A 14155-nucleotide genomic window follows, 5' to 3' on the forward strand; every position below is an offset into this window, starting at 1 on the left:
CCACGCGTCCTCCGAAGCACAACCCAACCAAGCCGCACTGCTTCTTAACACAGCGCGCCTCCAACCCGGAAGCCAGCCGCACCAATGTGTCGGAGGAAACACCGTGCACCTGGCCCCCTTGGTTAGCGTGCACTGTGCCCGGCCCGCCACAGGAGTCGCTGGAGCGCGATGAGACAAGGATATCCCTACCGGCCAAACCCTCCCTAACCCGGACGACGCTAGCCCAATTGTGCGTCGCCCCACAGACCTCCCGGTCGCGGCCGGCTGCGACAGAGCCTGGGCGCGAACCCAGAGACTCTGGTGGCACAGCTAGCACTGCGATGCAGTGCCCTAGACCACTGCGCCACCCGGGAGGCTCAGTTATCCCTTTCTGTGTCCAGAACAGGGCTGCTACCCTCCAGTAATATCATGGAGAGGGTTGCAGTTATCCCTTTCTGTCTCCCCAGGGACAAGGACAGCAGGGCTGGGGACGGCAGGGCTTGGAGGGGTGTGAGACTTCACCCATGTCAAGCAGTTACTGACAGCACCCCTGCCCTCTCTGTCAGGACTCGATAGCTGAGGGCTATGATACATTTCTACATGATAATGTTGTCAAGGATGATGAGTGACTGATGGATACAATGACAGAGAAGCCATCGTCGATGAATGGTGTGTGTGTGTGTGTGTGTGTGTGTGTGTGTGTGTGTGTGTGTGTGTGTGTGTGTGTGTGTGTGTGTGTGTGTGTGTGTGTGTGTGTGTGTGTGTGTGTGTAGGAGCACTTACGTCACTGCGCTGTTCAAAATTTTTCTTGGCCAGCTCCATATCATTAGGCACAGCCAGAGATGTGTACTTTGCCGTTCGCTCAGCATGCCCCTTCTTGTACAGGATCTGCAGAGTAGGGTTGAAACAGAACAGAATGGTGAGATTAACAGAATGTTGAGATGAACAGAATATTGACTTGAACAGAATGGTGACAGGAACTGAATGATGAGATGAACAGAGTAGGAGAGAAACAGAACAGAGTAGGAGAGAAACAGAACAGAATGCTGAGATGGATCTCTAGTTTCATGGTTACTGGACACAGAGATAGGGTATTGGATAAATTGGATAAACAAATGAACTGGATCAGTGGAAACCTGAAGCTAACTTTTAAAAAAGAGCGACAACAGTGACCATTTTAATTGCATCCTATTTATCTGCTCAAAGGAAATGGATCCATATAATACATCTGAGTAACAGAAAACTACAAGCCCAGAGAGAAAAAATAGAGGGTTTAAAAGGTTACTGTACTTTTCTGAAGTGTGATTGATGTGGGACGCCTTTCTGCGATGTGAGAAATTAATTGTTCTAAGTGAATTACAAAGTGAACCACCACACTCGTGGCTCAGCCGACTGACCGACTGACTGACGGAGAGACTGTATTCGAGGAATATTGTTGTTTAGGAGGATATTTATGATTGACAACAGTTAGTCAGAGTAAGAAATGAATGTTGTTAAGTCAAACATAAGTATCTTAATCTCTGATACAACTGAGCTAATAACACTGATATTAACTTGCTGTAATTACTAGTAAAGGTGTAGTTAAATAAAGAATATAATACAATACAATATATGTTTGTAGTTGCTGTACTCACATCACTGAGGACCTCCTGTGCCTTGGCCACCCTGCGCAGCTCCGGAGAATCGCTGTAAGGATAGCACATGGTCTTGTCCTCATCCCATTGCTCCGTGTACAGTTTCTGATCACACAGAAAAATACAATTACAAGTTAGCTTGCAGAAGCTACATCGGCTCAAATATAAAAAAGCAATCTACCTTTTTTTGAGTAAAATGTCATCTTAATTGAGTAATCTACATATAAATATTGTTATAATCTCATACGACTGAGTAGGGTTCAGTATGACGATACCTTGCTGTAGTTGGCAGCGTTCTTCACAGCCAGGACAAGCTCCGGGGCATCAGGGGGCAGCAGGTACCTGTCCTTTGTCTCATCCCACTTGGCCCTGTACAGAACCTTGCTGATCAGCTCAGAGACATGCTTGACATGGGCGATCTCTCTAGCCTCCCCATCATACAAACTGGTACACCTGACCTTATTGCCCTCCATGCGGTACTTCACCTGGTAGGGGCAATGAGTCAAGTGTTAGTTTGACAAAAATAAAATAAAGCTGTTGTTTAAACAAAAAAATTGAAACATTGACTGAGACTAAGATAAATGATATCTATCAGAGAAGTGGACAGAATAGAAGAGAATGGAGGCCTCCTTACCTCAGACAGCTGCTCCTGAGCCTTCTTGATCCTCATCATCTCAGGGGTGTCAGCCGTGATGGCATAGGGTTTCCCCTTAGCCTTGTCATAGGCATGACGGTACTTGTTCTGTTAGGGACACATAGGAACATCATAACATCATAATCAAACTCTGGTGAGCCAGAACGACAGTGGGGTGAAAAAAGCATTCACCTGGGTTGTGTTAATTATGCTATAAACTGATAAAAACTGACAGAAACAGAGAAGGTACTACTTGGGCATGTCCAATAAGAAATGTAAACGTTCACTTTCCGTTTCAAAACATTTTGCTACGTTTTGCCCTAATGAACAGGACCTGGTTGACCTGGGCTTGCTTACGTAGGAGAACAAGTCCAGCATCTTCTGGCTGTGGGCCAAGTAAGGAGTCATGAACTTGGAGGTGTCCACCTTAACCTTCTTCCTGACCACTCTCCTCGCAGGAACGCCAGGCTGGGAAATAGAAGAAAGAATGTTAGTTGCGTGACTGTTGTTCCTTAATGATAGTAAACCAGGCCAGAGGTATACTTCCAACTTACAATCCACTTACAAAGGCTAGCGACACAATACAGAGTAATCAGAAACAAGACGGAATCATGACTACTGTAACAATGGAAGAATAGTACTAGCTAGGTATAATATAAATAAATGGGTAAACAAGTGCTAGAACAGGCCGTGTATATAATAACATTTACAGCATCGAAAAATGATTTTGAATTACATTTTTACTATCATAAGACTCTTACAAAAGGGACACTTGTGTGTGAAAGCAACAATGACTGAGGCTAGTTCATGCTACTCTGCAACCAAGTGCACTTACTTGCAAGAATTCAATACAATGGTTAACAAAAAAAGGATAACCTTAAGTTACAAATTGTGTTTTTTCACCCTATCATGTGGGCCAAGTTTTTCAAAAGTTATCTATATGTATTTCGCCTATCGGATAGAAATCGAATGAATAGAACGAGAGTCCCCATTCAAGTCAATTATTTGTCCATTCTATTCATTGTATTTCAATTAATTTAATCCTATCCAATAGGTGAAATCTAGATAGATAGCTTTTGAAAAACCGGGCCCATTACAGGGAATGATTAGAGAACTACACTGAGTACACTAAACATTAGGAACACCTTCCTAATATTGAGTTGGCTAGGTTAAGGTCTAGTAGGGACAGAGGATAGGACATATTATCAAGGCTACAGGAAAGTACAGGAACTGAGGGTAAGGGACTGAACGAAGGAAAGGAAATGAGAATGAATGAAGGAAAGGAGACTGAAAGAAGGAAAGGAAATGAAAGGAGACTGAATGAAACAAAGGAAATGAAAGGAAAGGAGACTGAAAGCAAATGAAAGGAAAGGAGACTGAACGAAGGGAAGGAGACTGATCCAAGGAAATGAAAGGAGTCTGAACCAAGGAAATTAAAGGAAAGGAGACTGAATGAAGGAAATTATAGGAGACTGAGCAAATGAAAGAAGGAACTGGCCATGAATGAGCCAGTGGACAAAAGCAGTGTTGGGCATAACAAGACACACAGTTTCACAGTTGACAGACTGCATGCATCACTTAGCAACACCGGGCTATATGAGGGCTATTTCATCTATCACTCACTAGCCTTAGGGCCATCTGAGGACAATTAACATGAAGTCGTGATTTGTGAATTACCCAAACAATCGCCTTTTTGTTTGGGAACTCACTTTTGGAATGGCAAAAAAAAAAAATTCCTCGACTTGAGTAAATTGTGAATTATTGTTAAACAAGGGAGTTTGTTTAATAATCCACGGGGCCACACACACATGGCTTTTTAAACAGTATCCTTTCTTGTAGAGTTTCTTTCCTTCGTTGGTGGAATAACCCTCATGGCATGCAAGTACCCAGCATGATCAACTGCTGGTGCTGTTTATTTCACTGTTGTCTTCTACCTGTTGAGTTACCTCTGCTGCCCGAGATGTGGTCTGGTGAGAGGTGGTCGAAGTCACCGTCTCCTCAAAATACTATAAATATAGGAACAATTCGCAGGTTTCAAAATCGCCATTACAAGTAAAAGGAAGACATACTGTATCACAAATGTTTTGCATTGAGTTTTTCTCCCAGCTCTGTTGCAATAATACCCTGATCTCTGACCAGTGGTGGAAAAAGTACCCAATTGTCATACTTCAGTAAAAGTAAAAATACCTTAATAGAAAATGACTCAAGTAAAAGTTAAAGTCACCCAGTAGAATACTACTTGAGTAAAAGTCTAAAAGTATCAAAAGTAAAAGTATAAATTGTTTCAAATTCCTCAGACAAGGGATGTTATCTTGATTAGTGAGTGAATTGGACTATTTTTCTGTCCTGATATGCATTAAAAATGTAACGAGTACTTCGGGTGTCAAGGAAAATGTAGGGAGTAAAAAGTACAATATTTTCTTTAGGAATGTAGTGAATTAAAATAAGTCAAAAATATGAATAGTTAAGTAAAGTACAAAAACTACTTAAGTAGTACTTTCAAATATTTTTACTTAAGTACGTCACACCACTGTCACTGATACAGTCAGTTAGTCTTTTATACGGGAAACAACACTGACAAACAGTAATAATATACTGACTTATACTGACTTAATACTCATCTGCACTGTTGCCACAATTATCTGGTTATAGTAGCTAAGTAAAATATTCTGCACTAACGTTTAAAGTTCAGCTACAGTCTTTGATAATTACCAGAATTATATAGTAATTACATTCACTATACTGTAATAAAAAGTCCCATGTATCCCAGATCTCACCAGTTACTTTAAAGGTGTCCTTTTGGAGCCTGGAATATGCTGTGATTACTGAACAGTGTAATGAAGCCCCTATTCCAGGGGGAAAGAGGAGCAGGAGCCTATAATAGCAACTGACTGACTGACTCTCTGTCTGCCTGACTGCCTGCCTTCTGCCTGCCTGCATCTGACTGACAGAGCCCTCTGACCAGACCTGGGTTCAAATACTATTTGAAATAATTTGAAATAATTTAGCTGGTCTTGACTGAGCTTGTCTGACACAATGGAAACAATAGAACAGTTGCAAAATGTCAAACTCTGGCATTTTAAAAAAATTATGTGAAAGATTAGTATGTGAAAGATTTCAAATAGTATTTGCAGTGAACACAGGTCTGACCGACAGAACCCTCTGACCGACCATCCCTGGGAACATAGACACCCTCACAAGACCTCACTGGCTATTTATGTTGGTTATTACATTTACAAGTCCATTGTTCTTGTTATAAATAGCCGTTATGAATGTGAATATCAACAAGACAGATAAAACTGTTATAATATTTAGAGATTATTAATAAATAAATTAATAAATATCCTACAATCAGAGCAGCATACTGTACTAAACTAAAAACATTCTCAAACATATTCCCTGTATAGCCTGTGTCTAACTTTAACTAGGATTAAATTGTAGCCAGTGACCTGTGAGTTGAGTGACAGTACATTGTTCTCTAACTCAAGAAGGCAGTCATTGCCATAGCATAGAGCACAGCCCTGTAAATATTGCTAACAACCCTACTGCTAGAACTGTAAAGAAAACCCTTGAACTCTAACAGTCATCTCAAACATCTCAAATGCAACATCTGTTTGTGCTATCTTGCAAGGAGTTGGATCAGGCTAAGATTCTCCTACTGCTACAGAGCTGCTACAGAGCCTAGATCTACGTTCCTCCTCTAGCTAGGTGCAGGTTGGCTGTCGGTTTCTCTATACTTGTATCTACCTCCTAAGCACATTCTAAATTGACGTTAGCAGACCCTGGGCTACTGGTGATACTGCCATGTGATTTAAAACAGGCAGCACAACCCTTCTCACCATCCTCCCGCTCCCTCCCTCCCTCCCTGCCTGCCTGTCTGCCATAGATGTCCACAGCTAAATTTGTATCTTCAGTGCTGTCCTGTCCAAAGAGTTTTTAACAGCCACAGCTCAGAGCTTAGAGTCAATGTTTCTCACACTGGGAGAACAATATACTGTGAAACGTTCTCAAACTTGATTAACATCAAGAGAGAAAAGTAGCATAGCATAAGACTATTAGGCTGAGTACCAGTCTCTTTAGCTAACATTACACTTCTTGCCACTCCTTGTCTTTGTCACATGACATGGAGTACAGGGAGGGGATTAGCTAAAGAGACTGGTACCCAGGCTATAAAAGCATGTATTACTATCTTGAGAAAGTGCTTTCGTTAAATGCTGAATATGAAATACTTACCATCCATATTAATAACCACTTACTAACCATAATGAAATACCAACAAACAATTACACAAAAACAAAAAGGGGGGGGGGGGGTTATATTTCCAAATGCAACAATAAAAGATCAGAAGTTTCTTCCACATCTTCAATAAGAAGAAATGATTCCTCTATAAGTTATCAACAACATAAAGTTTAGACGAACACGAGGCTAACTTTTAGACAAATACGAGGCTAACTTAAATCCTATTTCACCAGGAAATAAGATAATACATTATTAATCTTCTACTTTCAAGCTCTGACACAGTGGACCATCACAAAGAAATAATAATAAAAATACTTCCTTAAAAACTTGGATAGACTATGTGGATTATGGTGATACTACACAATGTCCAGAATTGCCAGTCTGAAGCTAAACGGCTCAAAATATGTTTTATTGCACATTCTTGCAGAAAGGCACAGTATTATCTCACTGATACTATCTACAGTATCTAACACAAAACTTTGGTCACTTCCAACAAAATGGCGGCTCCCCAAGCTTGCAGGTCTTCCATCAATCCATCATTCTTATGAATGGAACATCACAACATTACTACACCTTTTACACCAATGGTATAAGAAATGTTCTAGATTAAGAATGATGATGGACTCTTCCATTGAGGCATCTGCAGTGCAGTGTAACCTAATAGGAATTTACAGTATCTGCAGGAATGTCAGCAATGTCTTCACACTGGCTGTTGTGTAACAACTAGACCTATTACATCAGTGTGCTCCTGCCATCAAAGCCCATAGCTGTCTGGGAGTCTTTAGGATAAGGTGGTTGGTCAGGTAAAGTGTACTTATACTACATGTATCGACTACCAAGTTAAAGGTGCAATATTCAGAAACTGCTCCGCCATTTCCTGGTTGCTAAAATTCTAATAGCTCGCCTAATTTCAGTTTGTGACAAAACAAGCAGTCATTGTGTAGAGTATCTTTGTAACATCGAAACTGCTGTGAAATATGTCTTCAATAACCAAAAATATTTTATTTTCAGCTGTTTGAAGCTGGTGTTCAAAACCGAAAGTAAAAGACACAAAAATGAAGTTTAAGAATGGGAAGCATAGAGATAGCGCACATAGAACAGATCTACTGCTTCTTAGACCTGCTTTCAACGAGAATGACATATCTATAGCTCACATTTCTATGTGAATTTGGTCTGGTTGCCCCAAAAGTTATGTAGCTTTAAAGGATGAGTTTTCCCATTTTGAACTTTGCACCGCTTAAACCATTTTTTATCTACATTTATATTTTAGTCCAAAATCAAATCCTTTCTGGGTAACAATTAAGTGCCTTACTGTGATTGATTTAACTTAAAAAGGTGAAAATATATATATAATTCCTAGCAAAGAGACATTTCTCAAGCAAGAATTGTGCTAGGACTGTCTGGGAGTGGTCTGAGTGGGGAGGGGAAACTGAAAATGTATTGGCAGAGAGGTTTAGAACTGTCATTCTTATTGGTGTATTAACTAAACTTTATCCCACCAAAGCAGACAGAAATGTCAGGCGATATTTTCAAACAGCTTTTACACTAAAGGGGCACTATCATAATTTAAACAATTTCACAGTATTATTCCAACCTCATTCTGTGAACATATATATCGTTTTTGACTGCGCTGGGCCTTTAAGTGCAATGGTCCTTGTAAACAAAAGGGTGTGATTGCTTTTTATGCTAATAACTGGGCTTTAAAATGTCCAGGAAAAGAGGAAAGTGGCAGGGGTTTTGATTTTAATGGCTGGTCTGATTTACAGTTCTCTGGTCTGTACAGTGTTGGCCAGGGCCATGTCTCTAGCTAGCTAGCATATAAGGAGATGGGTGTTCTACTGAAACAGGATCTAACCCTCCTCACAGCTCAGAGATGCCTGGCCTCCTGAATTGCTGACTGGGGTGGTATCAAAAGTAAGTTTACTATTCATAGGGACTGAGTAAAGCTAGCCACTGAATCTGCAGACCCACCAGTACAGGGGCCAGAGAAGTCCAGTGGAGCCATATAACTCTGACCTAAGAACATAGAGGGTTTGGAACAGGGTCGGGGTGCCAATTCCATGACAATTCGGTCAAGTCAGGAAGTAAACTGACATTCTGATTCCAATTCCAATTTTCCTTGACTGATTTGGAATAGAATTGACCCAAAAACCAGTTTGGAGGGCCCACAAGGCCTAACCCTGCACCTCTCTGATTCAAAGGGGTTGGGTTAAATGCAGAAGACAACTATGGTATGTTGTGTTGATCTTGTGAGAAAATATTTACTTACCTCTTCCTCGATAAGCTCCTCTTCCTCAAACTCATCCTCAAATTCTTCATTCTCATCCATGATGATGCAGTTTTAGGGGTTGTCTACCTGAAACACACAACAATCATTTGATTTCTCAATGAAGCACTTCCCAGTAAACTATGGTTGAAACTTTACAAGCACAAGTGAAAACCATATATTATCCATAACTGGACTGCAATAGTCAACATGTAAACTCTGTTATAATACATTACTCCATAAAACAATGTGTCTTTACCAGAGGCTGAAGGACAACATAAACATAAATATTTTAAGAACTTGCCTTGCAGTGTCTTTTTAAGCCAAACCACCAAAGTCAAATACAGAATATGGACAAAACCCTCTAACAAAGTCTGTCACACATAAACTACGTAACATGATATTCTGATATTTCTTAATCTCTTGTTTCTTCTTCTTCTTTTGTCATTTTTTTTGGTTTTGGGATTATTTATGTATTAGTATTATACTGTTAGACATTTGCTGCACTGCTGGAGCTAGAAACCAAGCATTTCGCTGCACCTGCTTTAACATCTGCTAATCTGTGTATGCAACAAATAAACTTTGATTTGATTGTAACATGTACACACAATAATGCCAGAATGCCAACCAATGCAACATGCTATACCCCAGTTAAGCTTCCTGTAGTATTTCCAGCGACCTTAGAGTAAAGGAAGCTGCTGACTTGCCGTCCACTAGAGCCCCAAACTGATATTCCACTTTGCGTTTTGCCTTCAAACCTAGACAAAAAAACAAATACTATTCAAAATTCCCAGCCGGATAAAGATCAGGTAGAGCTAAAAGGTGTGACCACGGGCCAAGTAGCACTGGACTGCTTTTCACAGGCCTGTAGGCTTTGTTGAGGGTTTGACACCCAAAACCCCCTCTAGAGCAGACCTGCGCCTACTGGTTGAAGGGTTGGCACAGCTGTCATCATATCGCTCCAGCTATTTGTCATGTAAGCTAATGCCTCTCTGCCTGATTGGCTGGCTTTGTTTAGCTAACGGCGCTCCAATGCCTTCTGAGGCTGCAGGTTAAATATAGGACCGCTGTACTAACTACCCTTTTTTAGCGCTCCCCTCCCAAACTCTTCACATAAAAAAGATTTCCATCAAAAATAACTAGAATCCAGAAGCAGAAGAGGTTGGGGAAAATGCAACAAACTTGTGGGTGTTCCATTGTTCCATCCTCAGCAATGTTGGTCGCTGGAGGTCCACTACTCTGAGACTCCTTCAACCAGGACACAGCCCTTTAACTGGGCTGATTGATTAACTATCCCCAAACAATCCACTGGAGCAGCAGAAGACAGATTGTACCAAAAAAGTCCCAAACAAAGGCCATGCAGAGGGTGTGCTGCAGCGGTAGGAAGAAAGGAAAGAAATATGTTCAGTAAAAAATGTTTTGCTTACCAGTTTACTTTAGAGTCAAATCGTTTCCCAAGCCACCAAAGAGCCTCCCCAACTTCCCTCCACAGAGACGATGGGCGACAGCTCACAGGTGCAGCGGCACCCCGGTTATCATGTGGTCCAAACAGCCAATCAGAGGGCAGCGCTCTCAGGTTTCAAAATCTAAATATACCTAAGTGATCCCTTCAGAAAGGAGCACCTGTTCAGTAAATGTATCAGAGAGAAATAGATACAACTATGAGGAAGAGAAGGGGTTGGGGTAGAGAGGGAAGAAAGATCAAGAGAAAACCCCAACTACCTTCCCACCTAGGGGCTAATGGGAGGTGATGTTGACTGGTTTGGGGGTGATGTCAGTGGGGACACTCTTGCAGGGGGAAGTGAGCTCTAGGTTATTTCAGAGTAGGAGTGCTAATCTAGGATCCATTTTGCACTTTAGATGATACTTAATGCGATTATAATATGTACAGGAAGGACCTCATTCCAAATCAGTACTCCTTCTCTGAGATGCTTGATACATAAGCCGCCTGGGGAGACTGCTACTGATACTTCAGGTGAGGGTACTGCATACTGACTGACTGTATGCAGGAGACTCTCTGACTGAGATCATGTGTTAACTGACCCTGGTCACAGGGCTGTTTGGTGTCTGGAACAGGGTCAAAGCCAGAATGGGCCACTGGATTTAATGGGAAGGGAATCAAACCGTTGACCTGCTTTTCCACCACCAACCCTAAATAAATATGCACCATAAATAAAAAACATAGCAACTGAGCGCTCGATGTGATGATATCCTGTAAAAAAAAAGATTACGTGTTACTCATGACATACTTCTAGATTGAGCTCAGCATGAGAACTAAAGGTTAGATCAGGCACCAATCAAGCTGATATGACATTACCCTGTTATGGTTTGTGGTGTCAAGCCTTCTCCATTTTCCCAGCAGTTTCCCTCAATCTTTGTAGTCTTGCATGTCTCTCCTAGTCTCACCCCTGCTTTCCTTCATCTGCACTGAAAACACAGGATAGGTGATATGTTGGATGCCCACCAGGTATCTTCTTTTACTTGTACAGTCAAAGCCACTTTAGACAACATATCTACAGCCTAACTGGGAGGGGCGGGGCCGTGGTCTTCACTGTGAATGCAACAGCTTGTTATTGAGACCCAGAGCTTTGAGATGAGTCAAAGTTTTGAGTTGACCCCATGGATTGAAAGATGCTCACTGACTAAGGCGCTAACTACTTAGCCTAATACACAGCGTGACCAGAGGTGGAATTGAATGCCTTCTCTCTACAGCTCTTCTGGGCTCTAGAACAGGCAGCTGCTGTCTGACCCCTTCTACTGCATCTGACCTGACTGACTGAAGGATATAAAAAGTATTCAGAGACGTAAATAAAAAATACAGCAGGGGACTATTTCCAGCTACAGTGGAAGTACATGTACAGTGGGGGGATGTGATGTGATGTGAGAGTGATACAGCATTCCCTTGGAGAAAAAAAAAAACTTCTACCGAAGTTGGTTTTGTCGACAGTATATAAATAAGTTCAAAGAAAAAGTATTGTACATGTATTATTATCTCAGATAATACCTCATGAGGCCTTGTCTTACATCAGATGGTGTCACTCCTACGCAGTGGTGATTTTAGCATTTTGGTGGGGCAAAAATAAAAAACAAGCAGGATGCATGCCAGCAAATCCACTACACAACACAACACTAAACAATATATAAATTGCACTATAACGGTGACAAATCGTGCCCACAAATTGTTCGGTCCTACATAAAGCTTTCCCAACAGCAGTCCCAACATCTTACCACTGCTACACCTGGCTATCAGCGGAGCCTTGTCTGGCAACAAAACAGTTCATTCAGACTCATTTACTGCCTTTTAAAAAAAGATAGCTGATATGTCTGACTTGCTTAAACAAATGTGGTTTCTAATGAAAATTGAGATGTACAAACTATGACATAAGGGGATGACAAGCGGATAAGAGGCAATCTGTAATTTTGATTAAGACATTAATGAGCGAGCTAGGATGGACGTAGTCAATATAACTATTTGTTTAGCACTTTTGAAATGTACAACGACCGAATTCAGAACATGGGCCGTTCTTACATTGTTCTCCATGTACACCAAGTCAGAACTGTATGATAAATAAAGAGGGAATATAAGCAGACAATGAAAGCTCTTACAATATTTGATGATTACATTTCTCTAAAACAGGTTATAGGCTATATATGCACCACCAAGTAAGAACAGTAGGCGAAAATAAGAGGGGTAAATAGACCAAATTATTATGGTGAGGCACATGGACTACTAACATCTTACTACACAACATACACTTAGTATTACTTTCTTAGCTACAGTATACATATCTCCCTGGCATATTACATCATTTATGCAGCAGCATACAATACATTTTTGGACTCACGTGCTGTGCCCACTTGAAAAGGAAGGTGGAGCGGCGGTCCTTCGTGGGCAAATTTTGTCATTAAAGTCTGGCATTCTCTGGATTTACGGTGCTTTCAAAACACCTGGGAACCCGGAAAAAAACAAGGTTGAATCATGATGACGTCATCGATCTTCAAGTCGTAACTCTAGAAAAAGGTCGGATTTACAATTCCGAGTTGGATGACCGTTCAAAACCTATTTTCCCTCAAAACCTATTTTCCCAGTCAGAGCTCGTTTATTCCCGACTTCCCAGTTGTCTTGAACTCACTGAAGTCAAGTTTTTGCAGTTCCGAGTTAACAGTTGTTTTGAGCGCGGCACAAATCAGGCTTCATTGACAGCATGGCCAATGTTGAATATTTATAATTTTAAACTTGGAAAAGAGACCCGTAATACCAGATTTGGGACCACACAGTCACTCCACTGAATAGCAGGCTAGTGACTGCATTTGCAATGCTTGCAGTTAGCCACTGTCACTGATTCCTTCCAAACCCCTCAATGTTGAATTTGTGATATCCAACTTGTGGTGTAATGTTTATGTCCAATGGCCGATGAGCACTACTGTACATATAATGTGATTTGACGTCATTTTATTTGTGGCCAATAACCTTGAGCCTTCTTAGATGGCATAGATGGCTCCCGAGTGGCGGAGCGTTCTAAGGCACTGCATCTCAATGCAAGAGGCGTCATTACAGTCCCTGGTTTGAATCCAGGCTGTATCACAATAGGGCGACACACAATTATCCCAGCGTCGTCCAGGTTTGGCCGGGGTAGGCCGTCATTGGAAATAAGAATTTGTTCTTAACTGACTCGCCTGGTTAAATAAAGGTTAAAATAAAAACAAGGAGCTAGAATTTTCTAGCTCTACACTTAGACTTGGCGGTGACGAAGTGTCTCCTTGAGTGACAGAACACTGAGCCAATCACAGTGCAGCGCACCGTATTTTCTGCTGACTAACCCCACTACCACAGAAAGCACTAAGCTAGGCTGAAACACCTGCATTTTGGAGCTGGCTTACTCAAGAAGACAGAAAAGAGACCATGTTTGTATGCGGCTTTATTAACTCAGTGATATATATTATTAGGATCCCTATTAGTTTATTTCATGGGGTTCAAACACGATCTGTATAAATTACACTACTAATCTACCACTACACATCTACAATACGTGTATAATACCACAATACAACAATTTTACAACAAAATGCCTCCTGAGGTTCATTCATACATCTACCTTTCTGTTGCCCCTCCTTTGCCCCTCTGGCTCTGCCTGCATCTCTGGCTGAGGTATTTAACATCCCCTCCCCACAGGAGAAGGGAGCTGGCTCTGCCTGCGTCTCTGGCTAGGTTGAGGTATGTGACATCCTCCACAGGAGAAGGGAGCTGCAGCAGCCTGAGTGACAGGCACAGCTGAGTATTCTTTGCCTCACACTGCGTCTCTCTCTTTCTCTCTCTCTGGTCTGAAAGCAGTAGTCTCAGCACTCCGTGGTCTGTAATGCACTGGATCAATGCTGTCTAGCCCTCGTTAGCAACATCGCTGC

The 14155-nt window shown here is 41.5% G+C and overlaps 1 protein-coding gene across 1 annotated transcript in view; it reads right to left on the minus strand.

Annotated features, from left to right (window-relative positions):
• The window catches only part of LOC120063948 (nebulin-like), a 93435-nt gene extending 84620 nt beyond the window's left edge, over nt 1–8815 (minus strand). Inside the window, 6 exon segments of the mRNA XM_039014257.1 lie at nt 763–867; nt 1614–1718; nt 1889–2098; nt 2248–2355; nt 2605–2715; nt 8756–8815. Of these exon segments, the coding sequence (XP_038870185.1) occupies nt 763–867; nt 1614–1718; nt 1889–2098; nt 2248–2355; nt 2605–2715; nt 8756–8815 (699 nt within the window).
• Nucleotides 8816–14155: the final 5340 nt, after the last annotated feature.

This window comes from Salvelinus namaycush, chromosome 19, assembly GCF_016432855.1.
Source record: "Salvelinus namaycush isolate Seneca chromosome 19, SaNama_1.0, whole genome shotgun sequence".
NCBI lineage: Eukaryota > Metazoa > Chordata > Actinopteri > Salmoniformes > Salmonidae > Salvelinus > Salvelinus namaycush.